Source organism: Hibiscus syriacus, unplaced genomic scaffold, assembly GCF_006381635.1.
Source record: "Hibiscus syriacus cultivar Baekdansim isolate YM2019G1 unplaced genomic scaffold, ASM638163v2 tig00014304_pilon, whole genome shotgun sequence".
NCBI lineage: Eukaryota > Viridiplantae > Streptophyta > Magnoliopsida > Malvales > Malvaceae > Hibiscus > Hibiscus syriacus.
The window spans coordinates 384,780-403,789 of record NW_024062321.1 but is presented as its reverse complement, the minus strand read 5'-3'; the positions used below and the strand labels follow the sequence as shown (position 1 = coordinate 403,789).

General features: G+C 31.7%; 2 protein-coding genes across 2 annotated transcripts; one reads left to right on the top strand and one right to left on the bottom strand.

The window, feature by feature from the left end:
• Positions 1 to 1,178: 1,178 nt before the first annotated feature.
• Positions 1,179 to 6,535, bottom strand: LOC120207076 (peroxisomal acyl-coenzyme A oxidase 1-like). Its single transcript, XM_039206587.1, has 14 exons — positions 6,285 to 6,535; positions 5,668 to 5,776; positions 5,515 to 5,576; positions 5,061 to 5,270; positions 4,730 to 4,817; positions 4,482 to 4,644; positions 3,838 to 4,036; positions 3,424 to 3,621; positions 3,054 to 3,185; positions 2,606 to 2,725; positions 2,298 to 2,409; positions 1,989 to 2,058; positions 1,570 to 1,753; positions 1,179 to 1,468 (listed from the first exon to the last, which is right to left on the bottom strand). Exons 1-14 carry the CDS (start codon positions 6,420 to 6,422, stop codon positions 1,259 to 1,261), a joined length of 1,995 nt encoding a protein of 664 aa, XP_039062518.1. The 5' UTR covers positions 6,423 to 6,535; the 3' UTR covers positions 1,179 to 1,258.
• Positions 6,536 to 17,134: 10,599 nt separating this feature from the next.
• Positions 17,135 to 18,762, top strand: LOC120207075 (homeobox-leucine zipper protein HAT4-like). The gene is made up of 4 exons (XM_039206585.1): positions 17,135 to 17,299; positions 17,382 to 17,707; positions 17,801 to 17,880; positions 18,223 to 18,762. The coding sequence occupies exons 1-4, from the start codon at positions 17,194 to 17,196 to the stop codon at positions 18,542 to 18,544; spliced, it is 834 nt and encodes a 277-aa protein (XP_039062516.1). The 5' UTR covers positions 17,135 to 17,193; the 3' UTR covers positions 18,545 to 18,762.
• Positions 18,763 to 19,010: the final 248 nt, after the last annotated feature.

Genomic DNA, 19,010 nt, shown 5'->3' with positions numbered 1-19,010 from the left:
TATAATTTTTAAAATTTTGAGAAATCATAACCCCCACTAGTTCCTCTTTAATTCCGCCTCTGTCTAATCTCGTTTAAAATATATGATATTTTCATTTATTAAATCAATCAATAATTAATAGAATCAATTTTTTTTTTATCAATTTAGGGTAAACATAAGATAATATCTTTACAAAGATAACTCTTAATCTTTATACATTGAACGCTCATACTTCTAATATATATGATGTTCGAACCCGTATTTTCAAAAAAAAAATTATTTCATCACGGAAGTCACTTGTTTCATATCAATAAAACCAATATTTATTTCCTAATAAATCCGCTGGACGAAATCGAGAGTTGGTAGCACAATGAATATGCAGAGCAATCCGGGCTAGGCTAAGAATTAGGTACCAGGATTGAATTGTCGAGGACACATACTTAAGGTAACAAATGCAAGATCTGAAACAATTATTTGATGGAATTAATGATCTATGTCGCCCTTGATGGGAAATATAACTGACCATTTAACTTTTCTAAGCTTTTTCACCCTAGATATTTTGTTCCACGCTTTTCTTATACTTTCTCAACATCATGATAACGTAGGACAGAGTCGGAATTTTAATTCATGAAGGTAAAATAAAATTAATAATAAAAATTAAAAAGAGTAAAATTAAAATAAACTAAAATTTAAAGACTTAAATAGACATTTATATGTATAAATTTTTAATAATAGAAAAATTAGGGTGGGACAGTCACCCCTAGAACTATGTGTAGTTCTATTTATGTGGAAATGTGTCATATTTTTTTTGGATGTCCCCCGGTTTTAAAGTTATGTCTTAATTAATTTGAACTGACTCATGTCGATCATCTGATTTTTGTGTGTGAGTTTATCAGCAGGGATTTTCTACATACATAAAGGTTCTAATTCGATGCTTTGTTTAAACGATATCGAACTGCTTATCACTTGAATAAATCCCTGTAAATAATTTGTCATATTTTTTTATCTTGATGGTCTTTTGAATTCTAAATTATTAGAGTTTTAATTCACACAAATATTGTGAATGGAAAAAAACAAATCTAGACTTTGTTTAAAGATATGATAACATCGAACGGCTAAGAATTGAAGTAGATAATAATCAAAGCCAATTATCCAAGAGAGCGTACATGACCAAGCAGTGAACCAGACAACCCTCTTTCGAGTGGCCAATATCTCTGTACTTCATTCGTTCATAACCAAATATACAATTTAACAGTATGGTAAGTTGATTGGTTTTTTTCTAGAGTCTTGCCACCCGAATGTGTTGCTTCAATATCGGTCGAATGTACTTGTGGTATCCATCGGGCACGACGGTTTCGTTCAAAGGATCCTTCCATGCTTCCTCGTAGAGTTTTGGATACACGTTTCCATCGTAGCGGCCGAGAACCGAGCCAAGGTAGTGGTCGGTGTAGTTGAATGCATCGACAAGTGTGATAGCATTCGGACGAACCTGAGAAAGAGAGAGAGCGATATCAAAATTTGTGAATTGCAGCAGTTTTTCAAGCAAAAGCACCATGTAACGTATATATGACTCGGGTTGACGAAACAGACCTGGGAGTACAATTGTCTCAGTTGTTCATTTGCCAGTGCACCTTGCTCTGGAGTAATGCAGCCGGTGGCGACAAAGTCGCCAAGATGTTTGTGTAATAGACTTAAAGCATACACATTGCATAGGATCTCCAACTGTCTTTTCACTCCCTTTCCGGGTATGTCTTGTTGCAGTTTCTCGATGAACCTGAAAAACAAGTTTCTTAGACAACTTTCCGGTAAACAATAGAAACGATCAAAAGATAGCCGCATCCCATTCGGCTTCTCCAGCCAATTACTCAAAAATTGCCATGAAATTCAAAATTGCAGGAACTAGAACCAATCATTTCATACAACATTACACAGAGGACAGCAATAAGAAACATTTTTAGGTACAAATTTTTTATCCAACATCCCGAGTGGATAAGACCGGAGAAGATTACTTGGAAACGACGATTAACTGACAATGAGCAACAGCAGCCTCGGCCAAATCAGCTGAGAGTTCAGCAAAACCTGAAGACAAACAAAGGGAAACACATAAGAACATCAAATTATGGATATCAACAACTTCAACATGGAGGCTACTGCACTTTCCTTTGTAGCATTAACAGAGTTTTATGATTCAAAGTACCCAAAATTTTATGGTAGGTAAAGCATGACGATCGAATAGTGGACCATGCACGAGTTAACTCGGTCGAGTAATATGTCAAGTTAAAAATGTACAGATAAAAAGGATGATAGAGTGGACATACCATCTTCTTGGTTTGGAAATTTGTTAAGGTTTTTTGCACAGGCAACAGCCATCCTAGCAGCCCTCGCTTCAAATGCCTCCACAATTACATGCGTCTTTAGCCAGTCCTCAGCTGCAAGCCAACGTATGAAATGAAATTAGTATATATGATTTGCATGAACAATAATAATTTGTCAATGGCAATGAGCACTGATTAAAATTAACATGTAAACAGGTCTATAAGTTGGCAACAGCATGTAGATGCGACTAAAAATAATCTCGAAACTTCCGTGACATGAGAACTTGAAAAGTAATACGCATAACATATACCCTTTGAACTTCACAACGGCATTGCGAGAGGTGTTCTGCTCGTCCCATGTAAGCTATTGTCCCGACAGGCTTCTTTCCAGACCCCAGCTGGGAAACGGTCTTCACCAGAAACCTTCCAACCTAAAGAAACATTTCCACTTAAATTGTCAGTCGATGCCAGCCCAGCAACATTATCAACATTATATCTAAGATAAGTTCCCTAATTCCAGTTAAGATGTTCCTTTCATGTTTTATACTATACATACATTCCATCTTCTTAAGATACCAAGAAAAACCAGAAGTACTAGTTAATATGATATTGAACTCGAAGATTCACCAAAATAAATAGAAAAACATTCTACGCTATACTCGGTTTAAGTCTCCATTAGAACATTATAATTCCTCTCCATTCCAAATTACAAAATGAAGATGTTAAAGTAGAAGTGGTTATATTTCTAATTTGACATACCTGTAGAAGCAGCACAACATTGTCACCTTCATAAGTACAGGCAGGGACATAAACTGCAAATAACTCAGGGAGCCCACTGCTAGACAGATAACCATGACCACCACATAATTTTCGGCATTCTTCAATTGCATCCTGCACCCATATTTATTTCAGTCAAGCTAAAAGCATTCAAAAAAAATTAATCAAAAGAAAATTTAAGATTTTATTGACAGCTGTATTCTAATGAATACCAAACATTTAAAAGTAAAGGTAGATCAGTAAGGCCATCAGAACAATAACATAAAAGATAATTGGACAATCAAAATATACTAAGAAACAGCAAAACATTCAAATGCTTATAAGAGTGGTGAAGGATATTTAAGTGACATACTGCAGTTGCAGAAGTTGTAATAGACTTTAACCCCGCTGTACATGCATGAACCTCGGGTAGTGTGGAGAAATCATTGGCTTGCAATCTTTGGGTCACATCAGTATACAGCCATTTCAGCCAGTCACCAACGAATCTGAAAGCATAGGCAGAAGCAAGCAAAGGAAAGAGTCTATTTTGCTGTGTTTTGTAGTCAATCACCTGAAAATGTAAAGACAATAGATTTGCATCAGCCTTCAGTACATTTAAAATAAATTCTGAAAATTCGGCATCTGCATATCACAGACCCTTGAACACAATTATCGGAAAGTTTCTACGGGAAACAGAAAGATATTAGAAGTGATCAGCAAAAGTAGCTGTATACAACGACCCATAATTGAAACATGTATAGATTATAAGATCCAAAGGCATTGGTACCTGGGTCTCTGGACCACCATTCTGTGATCCAAATTGTCTACGAACAGCACTATACCTTGTTGCAATACAAACTGCTCTTGATAAGGCAGAAGAAGCAGAAGCTACAATTGTTTGACGGACATAGACCATTGTACCATAAACCAGCTGGCGAGGAACATCAGATTCCATGTATTTCCCTTCTCTTGTAATCTGTGAAACACTGGAGAGGAAAAAGAAAAAACAAACTTCAGAACAGTCAACTTGTTTATCAAGGAAAATCATGTTATAGGAGTGAAAGTTCAATTAGATTATAATTTATATGTTTTTGGCTTCTTTTTTAGATGGTTTTCTTCTTCCATCGTGGAAGGTTTTATAAATTTTACATTTCTAAGCAGTCTAAAACCCCTGTAGGGTTAAGTAAAGTATCAGAAACTTTAGCATCTTTATAATTCACACAAGAATACAAAATATATGATCATTACAGGATAATCCAGGGAAAACATAGTTAGAAGATACTTCCCAAAATGCAAATCTGAACTTATCGGAACCTACCTTAAAACCCTCTACAGGATAGGCAACATAAACTCAAATTACAGATGAAACATTTCAGAAAAAAGTAGCAGACAAAAGAGACGAAGACATATAGGCATGGTTAGAGAACAAACCCCATTAGCATTTGGTCCCTTGGAATGCGCACATGATCGAATTTCAGAACACCATTGTCCATACTGTTATATGCCCCGCTTCCAAATTTCATTCCAATATCACCAACTGTTATGCCAGGTAGAGGTAAGTGATCATCCAAACTACGCAACTGGACAATAAAACCTGAGAGAGAAAAAAAGGAAGAGGAAATTTTGAACTAATATGTTAATACAAGCAAAATAAGTAAGTTTATGCATTTCGCACTTACCATGAACTCCATGGTCCTGTCCATCTGCTATAAGACGAGCATAAACCACAGCATGTGTGGATACTTTACCCAATCCCCCAGGCCACCACTATAAATGACAAAAACCCAATTAGATAGCATTATGTCTAGAAAATACATTAAGATCGACTTAAGATTAAATCCTCTCACAAAGAATGTATAGCACCTATAAGAAAGCTACAATTGAACACAAGAAATACAGGAGAAAAGAATAGAGGGTGCCCCAGCCAAAAGTATTAAGAATGACAATTGAAGCACCTCTTGGGATATATTTCATAGAATGTTGTACCTAACTTGTTAACAATTTACTCACTTTTCTTGAGGTCAATGTGGGACTGTGAATGACAAATTCATCAGTTTGAGGATCAAATGTTGCAGTAGTCTCAAGCCCTTGTACATTGGAGCCATGACCAAGCTCAGTTTGTGCATAGCATCCAATAATTTGCATCTTATATGCCATTGGAAGCCACTTTGCTTTCTGCTCCTCAGATCCACTTCCTTTAATAGCAGGAATAAACATTCCCTGTCAACAAAATATACATAGGAGGTTAAGAAAACACTTTAATGACCTTTTCATAAATAATTCAAACCCAGAAAGGAGAAAAAAGAAACCATCATTCTATATTACATTTAGGAAATTAACTATGTTAGCAAAATTATGTTACGCTTTCCTATATATTACTGAGCATTGAAGTGGCACATACATTTTCTTTTTTTGTACGGGCACTTGTGAAGCTTAGAAACATGAAAAGAAAAATACAACTTACAAAGTGAAGATCTGTGAAAACAGGCTGATCCACAAAAAACCTTAACTTAGTGGCCTCTTCTTCTGTTGTAAGAAAATTACTTAGCATTAAAATCAGATGTCCAAGGGGGAAAGTCAATTTAGAAGAAGAAGAGAAACAAAGCTGAAAACAAACCAGAGAGGCGAAGCTCAATTATCCGCTTCCACGCATGAGCAGCTTTCTTCAAAGTATCTTTGAACAATTCCTTCCTAGATAGCATAGTTCTACTATCCTTTCGAAATACCTGCAGAAAATTGCATATCAATATTAAAAGAGAGAACAACAAGATCACTGGCACAGACAAAAAGTTAAACATTCAGTTCAATTCAACAGGTGAAAAGAACCATTGTAAAACATATCTTTCTTCATTTCACTATTCCAATTATGCCTATTCTTGTTAAATTCAAACCAATATACAACAATTAACCAAAGTCCAAACTTTAGCTTCAATATTTTCTCACATGCTCCCAGGAATCAAACAGAAAAAAACAAAGTTATCTAAAAATGTTAACGAGTACCGGTAACAGTAAAATATAAGATATTTCAAATAATTGAATTTATGCTGAAACTTGAATTAGCATTCCAGTTCCTTTCAATAACATTCTAGAACACAAGTAACCAAATAACAGAAAGCAAAAGGAAAACAAGCAGATCAGCTATCACAACCAAGATAATAAATCCAAAACACAAAATTCTCTTATATATGCTATTAACAAGAAATCAAAAGGGAAAGAAAAAAAAAAACAAATCACCGGATCACTAGCGACGAGACGAGCAACTCGATCGGAGATCTCATAGGCTTTACGCGAACCAGCCCAAACGATCTTCATCTCGTCCACATCAAACTCCGCCTTTCTCCTCTCTTCAGCGTGGTAATCCAACGCCTCCATTTTTTGTTTCTCGATCCAAATCAAAACTTCGAAGAGAACAAATTCGTATTCTGATTTCGAAAAGCAAAAGAAAAAAAGAGCAAGGAAACCTAAGAGCAGCAGAAAGTGGATATATATATATATATAGTAGAACTCTGTTTGCCGTGTAGTATTCGGATAAACACTGACGAGTGTCGTTGAATTGTTCCACTTATCCGATCGCTGAAAGCAATATTTTTTTTGGCCTTTTTGTTTTCTTCGGACCGGCCATTAAAAACACGTGATTTTCGTCAACAATTATATTATGGGTTAAAGGAGAGTCCCTTCACTATGCTTAAAATTCATTTTACTCCTTCTAATATAAAAAATATTTCAGTCCCTTCATTATACATAAAAGTCCATTTTAATCCATCTACAATAAAAAGTAACATTTTAATCCTCTTATGTTTGAAAAAAAGGAATATTTTGGTCCAAATGTCAAAGTTATAGTTGGTTTGCTTAAATATTTTTGTTTAAATACTCTTTAAGTCACTGTTCACTTTGAAAATTAACAAATCGATCCCAAAAAGTTCATAGGGTAAATTATAAAATAGGTCCCTATACTATACTCAAATAATAATTTTGACTAGTAATGTTTAAAAAATTGTAAAGAAATCATCATAATATTAAAAAATTATCATTAATTTTTATCAAATTTTTACAAAATTATCAGTAAATTTATCAAATTTTATGATCGCAAAAATATCACGGTGATTATCTTATAATAATTTGGTAAATTTAATAATTATTTTATAATTTTCGAAAGTTCAATAATCAAAAAACTTATTTAAAACGTAGTTTAGACTTTAGATACTTCTAACATAGTTTACCCAAAAATATCGGAATTTGGCGACCGAGAAGTTTGAGCACTAATATTTTAATTTGGGATTCTGTGATGATTCTGATTTCCGTGCAATTATGCTTTTTTCTATGTGTAATTAATTTACTATTTGAGTCCTGAATTGTAAGTGTCTTCCTATGTTAACCATTTTGGTAGTTGGGGGTTGTTTGATTAAAGCTGAAAGATTAAGCGTTGACATGAATGATTCAATGGTCTGAATGATTCAATGGTCTGAATGATTCAAAAATTCTATATAAATTAACTTTGAATGTGACATATTATTTGATAATTGTTCTGAATCATTCATAATGTACTTTAATACTGAATCATTCAGCAGTGGTTTGATGAATCATTTAACACAGTATTCATTAAGATGTGAGAATCAAATACGTTGAATGATGAACCGTTCAGCATTCAACGCTGAATAATTTCATTCAACAGAAACAAACAGCCCCTTAAACTATTACTCCATCTCAATTTGCAAAAAGATAATTGTGTTACGGTGGTAAAAAAGAATCAAAGGTTCATATTTTTGGGGGAGGAAATTTAATGTAGTCCTTGTATTATTTTTTAATGTAACTTTGTGACTCAAAATATAAATTTAATATAGTTTTTCGATTAATATTTTTTCATTGTTGATTGTTACAGTACTGATATGATAGTTCACGATATTAGCATGACAGTTCACGGTGTTAACATGACAGTCTAAAGTAGCAGATTAAACGTGACGGATGACATGATAAATTGACTAAATTGATAACTCATACATATGTACTACCACAAAAAGCATCGTAGACCACCATGTTAGCACCGTGAACTAGCACGTCAGTACTATAATGGTCAATGACAAAAAACGTTTGTCGAATGACCATGTTCGATTTGTTTTTAATTAGAAAATCATGTTTTGGAAAAAAAAATAATACAAAAATTACATTATTTTAAAAAAAAACAATTAAAGACCACTAAAACCTTGTTACCCTGTGTTAAAATATTGATAGGCAGTCAAAATTCGTTTTCCATTTGTCCATTAGGTGCACTGGCGGAGCCAGCTGTCTGTGATCTTTTTTTTTTAATTTACAAATTAACACCTTTAAATATGTATTATTTTAAATTTGATATTTCAAAATAAATTTTTTGACACTTAAAATAAATTTTATAACTCCGCTCTTGATTAGGAGGACAGTGTTGATTCTTCACTCTATTTATCTCGTTGCCATGAGTGTTGAACAGAGCTTAAGCAACAAAAGTAAAAAGAAACATTGTTATTCAAATCTAAATCCTTTAAAAAAATAGTATTCACGTTTATTTTAGACCAATTTATGGGTACATATTTTAAGATAGTTGAATTGTTTAATCAAATTTGCTCTGACCAATGATGTCTTAGACTGTGAAGCTCCGTCAATGGCTATTCTAAAGACGATGGGCCAAGAAGCTTTTCTTTTCTTTTTTTTATTGGGTTGCAATTACTACCGGATTACGTGATTGTCTCTGAAAGGATGGATTAATATACAGTTAATTTATAGTATTATTGGATATATTAAAAGATATTTGATAAATTTGATTTAGCGTTATCGGAAATATCGAGTAATAATAATGTAATAAGTGGAAATTATGAAAAAATATTAAAAAAATTGGTAACCGGCAAACTTAGCTTGTCGGTTTATGTCGATACTTTATAAAATATATTGATCCATAACAATATAACAAGTAAAAAAATGACAAAATTAGTTTATAAATGACAAAACATGTAAAGCGCTACCAGATATTGAAAGTGTCTATACTTTATAAAAAATATCTATCCATAACAATATAACAGGTAAAAAATGACAAAACAAGTAAAGCGCTACCGGATATATTAAAAGTGTCGATACTTATAAAAATGTATCTATTCATAACAATATAACAGGTAAAAAAAAAAAAACATGTCTATAAATGACAAAACAGGTAAAGCGCTACCGGATATTGAAAGTGTCGATACTTTATAAAAATGTATCTATCCATAACACTATAAAATGTAAAAAAATGACAAAACTGGTCTATAAATGACAAAACAGGTAAATCGCTACCGTATATATTGAAAGTGTCGATACTTTATAAAAATGTATCGATCCATAACAATATAACATGTAAAAAAATGACAAAATCGGTCTATAAATGACAAAACATGTAAAGTGCTACCGGATATGTTGATAGTGTTGATACTTTATTATAAGTATCGACACTTTTGGAATTTAAAAGAGAAGAATGTACAGCGCTAATAAAGTGTCGATACTTTATAAAAATGTATCGATCCATAACAATATAATAGGTAAAAATATGACAAAACCGGTCTCGAAATGACAAAACCGGTAAAGAGCTACCGGATATGTTGATAGTGTCGATACTTTATTATAAGTATCGACACTTTTGAAATTTAAAAGAAAAAAAGTTATAGTGCAAATAAGTATCGATACCTTATAAAAATGTATCGATCCATAACAATATAACATGTAAAATATGACAAAATCGATCTCGAAATGACAAAACCGATAGTAAAAAAGTGTGCTTGTGTGATCTCGAAATAACAATATACATGTTTATTTAGAAAATAGGTCAATATAAGCGCTACCTATATATTATATAAGCGCTACCTATATTATTGTACTTGATAATATTTCCAGTTAAATGATATAACATAACCGGTCTAAATTTTAACCGATCACTTATTTAACAAGTCACGTCATTTTTTAACTTTTTTTTTTTAACGTCGCCCAGCAAAACCACCCACCGGATTACAAACATGGTACGAGGTTGTCCACAAGAACACAAAGAGCTTAAGTTTGTGTCGGCCTGCTTTCAATATCATAGAACTTGGGCTCTTGTTTTAAAGATTGAACTCCACCCAACGGCGAAATTTATTTACTCTACCCTATATTAATAAATGGTTCTTAAGTTTAGGTTTGGGGTTGGCCCGATTTGACCAAACGAAAATAGTTGTTGAATCATGCCTAATATATTACTCTATAGTTATCATAAATTATTAAAAGTATAATTTTAATTTCATTAAATGATTTCAGTAGTATAAGATAATGTTATTCTCCCTAAAGACATCATATTCAAGCAAATACGTATATGATGTATATGTATTACGAATTGTTTATTAATTTTTCGAACATATACACCAGACAAATAAGAATTATGGGGTATGGGATTTTCCACAAAAATATATAGCCATTGAAATATACTCGGGCTAGAAATTAGGGACAAAATTTAAGGTTTACGGGGAATTTTTGGGATATTGAGTCGAATTCTTCTTTTTATTTAGATTAAGGTATGGTCAACCCATAGCCATGGATTTTGATCGATCAAAAAGAAGAAGGGGTTAACGGGAATGAAGTGTAGTGTCAGTAAAAACTAACAGGAGGTAACGACAAGGATATTATTGAAAACGAACTAAAAGTTTAATGATTGTATTGTAAGTTTAAGAAGTTGGGTGACCAAAATACAAGCACCCTAAAAATTTAGGGACTATTTATATACTTTACCCTTATTGACAAAAGCTTTAAACATATGTTACATATATAATCATTTGACTATCGATTAAAAAAGTTTTACAGTATAAATCAAGTTACTTCGATAGTTAATGAATGATTGTTATTTTTAGAGGTCTCAAACTAAAGCACCAAATACTAAAAAATATTTAAATATTCATTATCAAATAGTTGAATTTCTATAAAAAAAAAAATATACTACTACCTATAAACATCATAGATTATTTTAAAAAAAAAACCCAACCAAACATGCTTCCCACATAAAACTCATTTAGGATTCTTTTGAAATTTCAAGTGCTACCCTCAATCCCCAAGGTTAATGCTTATCTAAATATTGTCTATTAAGGATAATTATGTCAATTTAATCTGCATAGACTAGGATAAACACGTGGCTTCCAACTCGAGTTTTAACATCGATGAAATGAGCCGTCGAATCACATGGTTACCAGCTCACCCGGTCAGATTGCACGACATGTGGGACCATGAATGGTAATAAAATACCGAAACAAAGGCAAAAGCTGGCTGAATCACTTCCTTTTGGGTTTCGTGATGCACGTGCGGGGAATAACATGATCGACGGATGGATTAGTTTTTCTTGATAATCGGACGGGTGAGAGGAGTCCGTACCTCTGGTTACCGAGAAAGCCGGTAAAGACGGATCGTAAAGGGCAACAGTTGGCAAATGATTTATGGATTGACTGTTGACCAAGATCCACCAAAGGGGAAGGTTAACTTTTGACCGAAAGTGCACGTGTGGGCAATCGTCGTACACGTGTGCTGTGCTGTCCGTTGGCTGCATGGAAATACGCGCGCCACGTAGAATCCACATGAGAGGTAACAAGGGCGGCGCGACTTGCCCCCGAAACCCGAGGATAAATGCAGTGTCGAATAAACTATGATATTAGACTACTTAAGCTAAAGTTAATATTTTTTATAACTTGATCATACTAGCATATAACGAGTAAATAATTAACATAACAGAAAATAAGATAAATTATCAATTTAATTCGTTTTAGACATAAATTTTATTTTTCTAATATCATACATAATATTAAACTTTGTTCTATTTTAATAATTTTTTTAAAAAATTAACGTTAAATTTTAAAAAATTAAAAGTTTATATACTAAAACCAGTGACGGATGCACTAAGCCCCCATAAGAGCCAAGTGCATCCCCATTATTTTGAAAAAGTTGTTAAATTTAACTTAATGTGTTAAAAAAAAAAAATACATTTTTGCATACTCATTATTTAAAAAAAAATTGGACCCCGTTCTTAAATTTCTGGATCCGTCACTGACTAAAACGGACCAAAATTGATAGTTTAAATACAAAACATGTTAAGTTTTTAACGGTGATACACTAAAATGAAAAAAAAATGTTTTAAAAAGTTAAATATTTAGATACTAAAACGACTCAAAAGTAATAATTTATGTACTAAATACATAGTTTATCTTTTATATATATATATATATATATTATATATATATATATATATATATATATATATATATATATATATATATATGTTTACATAAAAAATATATTTAAAAGTATTGATAAAATAGAAAAATCATCATAATGTTTAGATTATAATAGATTATATGAACAAAGCGTATTCAATGATTAAAGATATATTATTTTTAGAAGTATGTGGTTCAAGCATCAACAATTGTACACTATTTTAGTGTTAATTATTAAATTATTAAGAATCTTTAAAACATGTGTTATAATTTATAATCATCATAGATTAATAAAAAAATAACAATAAGAGATTTGAGATAACAATATTTTTTTATTTTATGAACTTAATTTATATTACTCTAATATGTATTATTTATAGAATTAGTTATTCGATGATAAAAGAATTCTCAGACCATAAAAATTAAAATTTTGGTCATTTTTTTAAATAAAAATCTACTATTGTGATGGAGGAACGAGAACCTTGCCTTTAAATCTTTATATCGATAATGGGGAGGGAGGGACAAGTAGTAGTGGTTTAACAAGAGAAATCAAATATTTGAGAGATTCCATATGATATAGAGGACATTGACATGACAGAGAAGACAAAACACAGCCAACTAAAGAGTAATCCAAGTGGAAGGGTCCGTCAAAATTATACACGGTTGGATTTAGAAATATTTTTAAGATAAATATATGTAGTAATAGCACAAATTGAATTTTATAAAGATAAATGTTTTTAATAAAATAAATAATGAATATTAAAAAATTAATTTTAGAATAACACGTATTCCGCTTTTGTATGCATCCACATGTGATTGAGAGCTCAAATTCCAACCACGCAAACAAAACATTCGAACAATAATGTAAGGAAAAAAAGAAGAAAGAAAGATGATGACAACAACATTGTTTGATTGAGATTTGAGAGAGCAACAACTTTAAGAGGGGTCTTCTCCACGTGAGAATCACATGGGACTCTCTTCAAAGAGTCTTTCGAAACAGTGAACGGGCACAAACGGGTCCCCTTCGGGTTCCCTTTAGTCAATCAATTACAATAATGATTAGCTCATTTGATTAAGGGTCTTTTTAGTCAAAAGGGTATTCAGGTAAATTTTATTCGCCATCCGTTATTGTGCGATACCGCTGTCTTCGGACCAAGTTGCATGAAAACCTGGAGACTGAGATAGGTCGATTGAAATACATGTGGGCTGAAAAGAATAATGTTCTCGGGATGATTATTGGGCGAGAGACGGGCGTGCAATGCACGGAGAGTACAGGGGGCGTGGCCACGAATGGAAGGACGAAGGTTCAAATGATTGTGCGTGCGTATTTTGTCGGGCGTGGTGGGACAAAGTGGGTAAGAAAGAAAGGTAGGGATGTGTGGGGCCAGAGAGCACGTGTTCCCAACGCAAGACATGTTGGTCCACGTGAGATAAGGGTGAGTTCAAGTTTTGTCACCCATGCCTTTTCCCTTCCCCTTCTCGTTCCCTCTCTCGTGAACTCCACTTTCCCTGGTCAGTGGTCACCCTCACCTCCTATATGATAATGTAGATTACAACATTATATACTCTCTCATGTATATTAATATACATATAATTTTAGGATATATATTTAATAAAAAATAATAGATATTTTTTACAAATTTATTTTGATAGGTATAAAAAGAGACATATAAAGGTAAAAAATAAAATACAGTGTTGTTTATTGATTTTTCTAATAAAATGTTTTAAATCAAACAATTTTAAAAACTAAATATATATTTAGTGGGATAAACTGAGTATTATTAATGACATAAAAAATTAAAAGTATACCAGTTAGGACTCAAATCTAGTGTATTTATATAGTATGAAAACACGAACCCAATAAGTGATCTTAGTACTTAAAAGAAATGTTGTTCTCCTTAGAGGTACTAGATTCGAGCAATTACGTCTGCAGTTTGTATAAGTATTATCGAATGATTAAAAAACTATGAACAAATACTACATTATAATCTAGGATGATTCAAAAGTATATAAAAAACACCTCAAATGGTAAATAAAATATAATAATCAACTTATAATTAAACATCATACATATACATATATTAAATTGTAGTTAATGTAAGATTTAAAATAAAGACAAATATTAAATATAATTATATTAAATTTGATAAAATGTATTATGATTTGAGGAATTAAATTATTATATTGAATTAAAAGTAACGCTAAACTAACACAATATATAATTATATTAAATTTATTAATTAACAGATCAACTATTCTCTTAAACATTAACATAGATAATTTGATTACTATCATTTAGATAATCAAATAATTTAACTTAAAAATTAAGGAAGGGATAATCAAATTAAAATTATTGTATTATTCGGTTATACAAAATTAGCCCATTGATATTAGGGCCGTGAAGCTCACGCTCCAGTATTCGCATGGGCAACATTTCTTAAAAGAAAGGAATGAAAGCGTTTTTGTTTTGATAGATATAAAAGGTGAGGAAAGCAACGCCATCCCTCGTGGTAATCGCATGGGGAGGTGAGGCTTGTTGTGGGGCCTACATCGATAATTAAAACTGATAAATAAATAAATAATTTTATTTTTGTCTGCCCGTCCGGTTCCAATCATCACCATTCATTCAAGATTATTTCTTTTTCCAATATTAAGTTTTATGGAGCTATATCATTTTTATATTTCGTGTCATTGTTTAATCAAATAAATTTTTTCTCTAGGTTTTAAGGTTTCACCTCGATTATTTCAGATCGACTTGTGTCGAACATTTAATTTTAGCAGAGATTTTATACATATACAATGACTCGAACCCGAAACCTTACTTGAACGATATCAAACTATTTACTACTCAAACCAACCCCATTGGTTCAATCAAATAATTTTACTGGTTACGAAATTATTTTATTTTTTTAAATTTGAAGTTTAAACACATCGGATGTAAAGAGTATATAAAGATACATGAGTATTAATTATTAATAATTATTTTTTAACAATTCTACTTTATATTATCTTCACATTAATCATATTTTTCATGATTAATATATTAAAACCTAGGGTAAATTACATAAATGGTCCCTTATTATAGAATAATGCTTTGAGACCTTGATTGTTAAAAGTTATAAAATGATCCCTAAACTATAAGGAGTTCATTTGTTGAGTCTCTCGATTATTAAAAGTTACAAAATTGTCACTCGATTATTCATTGCGTTCAAAACTCGTCATTTTCTGTTAAAAATTAACGATCGATTGAGTTTGACATTAACATGTTAACCGATATATGATAGTCATTTGAGATTATAATATCATATTTTATCATATCTCATTTAGTAGTTTAACATAAAGCTCATATTTCTGTCAAAATTCTAACAGAAAATGACAAGTTTTAAACATAATTATTAGTGGAGTGATCGTTTTATCTTTTAATAGTCGAGATACTCAACAGAGCAACTCTCTAATCAAGGATCATTTTTAAATTTTAATAGTCAATTGACTCAATAAAACATTATCATACGGTCAGAAGACTATTTTTATAAAGTTTCCAACATTTATTATGATAATAAATATTGTATTTTGATCTATATTTGTATTATTTATAGTCAAACTCGTGAAAATGATCTCTTATCATCTTTAAATAATCACAGTTTGATAATTTATTGGCATGAATAATGAAACTTTGTCAATAGCATATTTATGGTTCCTTAATTGGAAAGTACCATTAAAACATTTGTCAACAAAATATTGAATTTAATTAAAGTTTCATATTTTGTTTCTAATAATTTACATTTATATTGACAATATAAGAAGCAACATACACAAATCATTGGGAATTGATAGGAGTTGGGTCGAGTTTTCGATCAATTTGTATATGATTTAAAAAATATATTATTTTACGTCACATGTTCAATTTGAGTTTAAGAAAATTTCATCCAATTTGATTTTGAGATACAAATTATATAATATGTTATATATTATACTTTATCAAATAAAAGAGAGACTCACTTACAAAAAATCATATAGACATATTATTATAGTTATCATTAAATATATAAAAGATAATTGTATTTTTTAATTAAGTCAGATTAAATATATTATTTATGGTGATAGAGTGTAGGGACAACTTAAAATTTTAAAAAATTCAAAGGTTTAAAATTTTTTTAAAAAAATTTTTGTAGGGTTTAATTTACATTTTTTTAAATAGAGTCTAACTATTTTTTTTTGAAAATTTGAAAAGCATAATGAGAATTTTAAAATATTATAGGAAGAGTTTAATTAAAAAAATTAAAAATTAAATGTTTAATTTGAATGTTTAATAAAATTGGGGAACAAATTATTTTTTTTAAATTAAATATATATTTTAATTTTCAGGGTTCATGACCCCTAGTTATTCTTATGTTTCGCCCCTGCATGAACTTAAATTTTTACAGAAAATAATTACAAAATCATATCAAAACTAGTCAGATCCAAGTCCTATATTAATTTCGAAAAATCATACATAAATTATAATGGATTAAGGTTCATTTACACTCTGTAAAATATTTTAATTTTACACTTTTTTTTAGGATCTTTTAATTATAAAAAATAAAAAAATGAGATTAATTAATTATTTTTATTTTCAGTGAATATTATTATTTTTTAATGTTAATCTCAATTTATATCATATTATTTGGCCAAAATAATATCCTAATATTTATTCTTATAATTATATGCAAGTCCAAGAGAGATGGAAATTATTTTGGGAAGCAAAAGCCATGACATGATTGAGATATAGGTCTAACGACAACAAGTCATGATTGAACTTACAGCACCACTCTCTCTCTCTCATGTTTCTCTGCCTTTCTATATAAATCCCATATTCCACTTCCCATACGCATCCATCCATTAGTTTTCAAGAAGAATATATCTGTTCGGCCAACGAGAAAATAATGGGAAAAGATCACCAAGATCTGGGTTTAAGTCTAAGCTTGAGCTTCCCTCAGAACCATCTTCAGCCGAATCTTAGTCCCTCTGTCGCTCTATCTTCTGCTTCTGGTATATCTCTTTTTCTCTTCTAAGCTTTACTTTTATTTATTTTTTTCTTAAATCTGATCAAAAGTTTGGCTTTTGCACGCAGATACTATCCCGGAATCTTTGCCGGTCGAGAGTAGTACTAAATTGTTTCTCGGAGGAATCGACGTAAATAGGGTTCCGTCAACGGCCGATTGCGAAGAAGAAGCCGGAGTTTCGTCCCCAAACAGCACGATATCGAGTAGTGTGAGCGGGAAAAGGAGCGAAAGAGAAGGAAACAACGGCAGCAACGAGCTCGAGCTCGAAAGAGCTTCCTCTCATGGCGTCAGTGACGAAGAAGATGGCGACACTTCGAGGAAGAAACTTAGGCTTTCTAAGGACCAGTCCGCGATTCTCGAAGAATGCTTTAAAGAACACCACACTCTCAACCCAGTAAGTCGATTTGATTTCCGAGAAAATTACCGTTTGGTTCCCGAGAAAAGGAAAAAGAAAATACATATTGATGGTAATGAATGTCTTTTGCAGAAGCAAAAGTTGGCTTTGGCTAAGCAGCTGGGTTTACGACCAAGACAAGTCGAAGTTTGGTTCCAAAACAGAAGGGCAAGGTAATCAAATTTAGTTTATGGTAAACCACGCATCAGTTTTTGTTGGTTTCAGAATTTAAACTTTCAATTTTTCGAAAACAATACATAATATTTATATTTATTTATTATTTTAATAATTAAATTATCAATTTTGATCTATTTAATATTTAAAATTTTAAGTATATATTTAAATTTTGAAAGGTAATTAAATGAAACAAAAATTAAGTATTAAAATGTATTAAAACTAATAATTTAGATATTAAACGTTTAATTTATCCTTTAGTTTAATTCTATCTAATCTTGATAGAGATCTTTAAACATATATATCGTTGTACTAAATTTTTTTTGGTTTTCCTTCCGCAGGACTAAGCTTAAGCAAACTGAAGTTGACTGCGAGTTCCTGAAGAGATGGTTTGAGAATCTGACGGAGGAGAACAGGCGGTTGCAGAAAGAGGTACATGGGCTGAGAGCACTGAAACTTTCCCCGCAGTTCTACATGCAAATGAACCCACCAACCACGCTCACCATGTGCCCATCATGTGAGAGGGTGGGGGTCCCACCAAACGCATCATCCACCGTTGATCCACGGTCTCATCACCACAGGCACCACATCCCGATCAATCACTGGGCCCCATCTGCCCCCATCCGTCATAGAGCGTTCGATGCACTTCGTCCTCGATCGTAATTACAAACCGAGTTCGAAGGACGTTTCGGTCAAAATCCCCTTGTTCAAAGGTTTCTAGGTCTAAGACATGTTTAATTAATTTTTGGTGTTAAATTTATAACTAGTGAGGCTAGTTGAGTCTAAGCGTAAAGTGTTAGTTCAACCAACGCTTTTAAAAAGCACATGTTGTGTTCCAAATTTCACTTCCAATATATAAGGGATAGCTCTCCTTTTTTTTTTTGTATTTTCCTTTAAAGTCCCAATATTTCGAACGTGTTTAAGCACAATTATATTGAATTAGAAGTTTGATTCAAAATTATAGTTACATGAAATATCATCCATGGAGATCTATGTTAATTTAGTCTAAATAACTTGTTTGTTTGCCTATCTTTCATGGGATTAGATGAGTGTATCACTAAAAATATTTGTTAGGATTGACACCATTAACAAAATAAATAATTATTCGAAGAAAATTTGAACTTCAAGA

Bases quoted from the DNA above. Each gene is read 5' to 3' on its own strand.
- LOC120207076 (XM_039206587.1), bottom strand. From the start codon at position 6,422: ATGGAGGCGTTGGATTACCACGCTGAAGAGAGGAGAAAGGCGGAGTTT. The intron at 4,645-4,729 runs GTAAGTGCGAAA...TTTCTCTCTCAG, and splicing joins ACAGGACCATGGAGTTCATG to GTTTTATTGTCCAGTTGCGT. The intron at 1,754-1,988 runs GTAATCTTCTCC...CTTGTTTTTCAG, and splicing joins CAGTTAATCGTCGTTTCCAA to GTTCATCGAGAAACTGCAAC.
- LOC120207075 (XM_039206585.1), top strand. From the start codon at position 17,194: ATGGGAAAAGATCACCAAGATCTGGGTTTAAGTCTAAGCTTGAGCTTC. The intron at 17,708-17,800 runs GTAAGTCGATTT...TGTCTTTTGCAG, and splicing joins AACACCACACTCTCAACCCA to AAGCAAAAGTTGGCTTTGGC. The intron at 17,881-18,222 runs GTAATCAAATTT...TTCCTTCCGCAG, and splicing joins TTCCAAAACAGAAGGGCAAG to GACTAAGCTTAAGCAAACTG.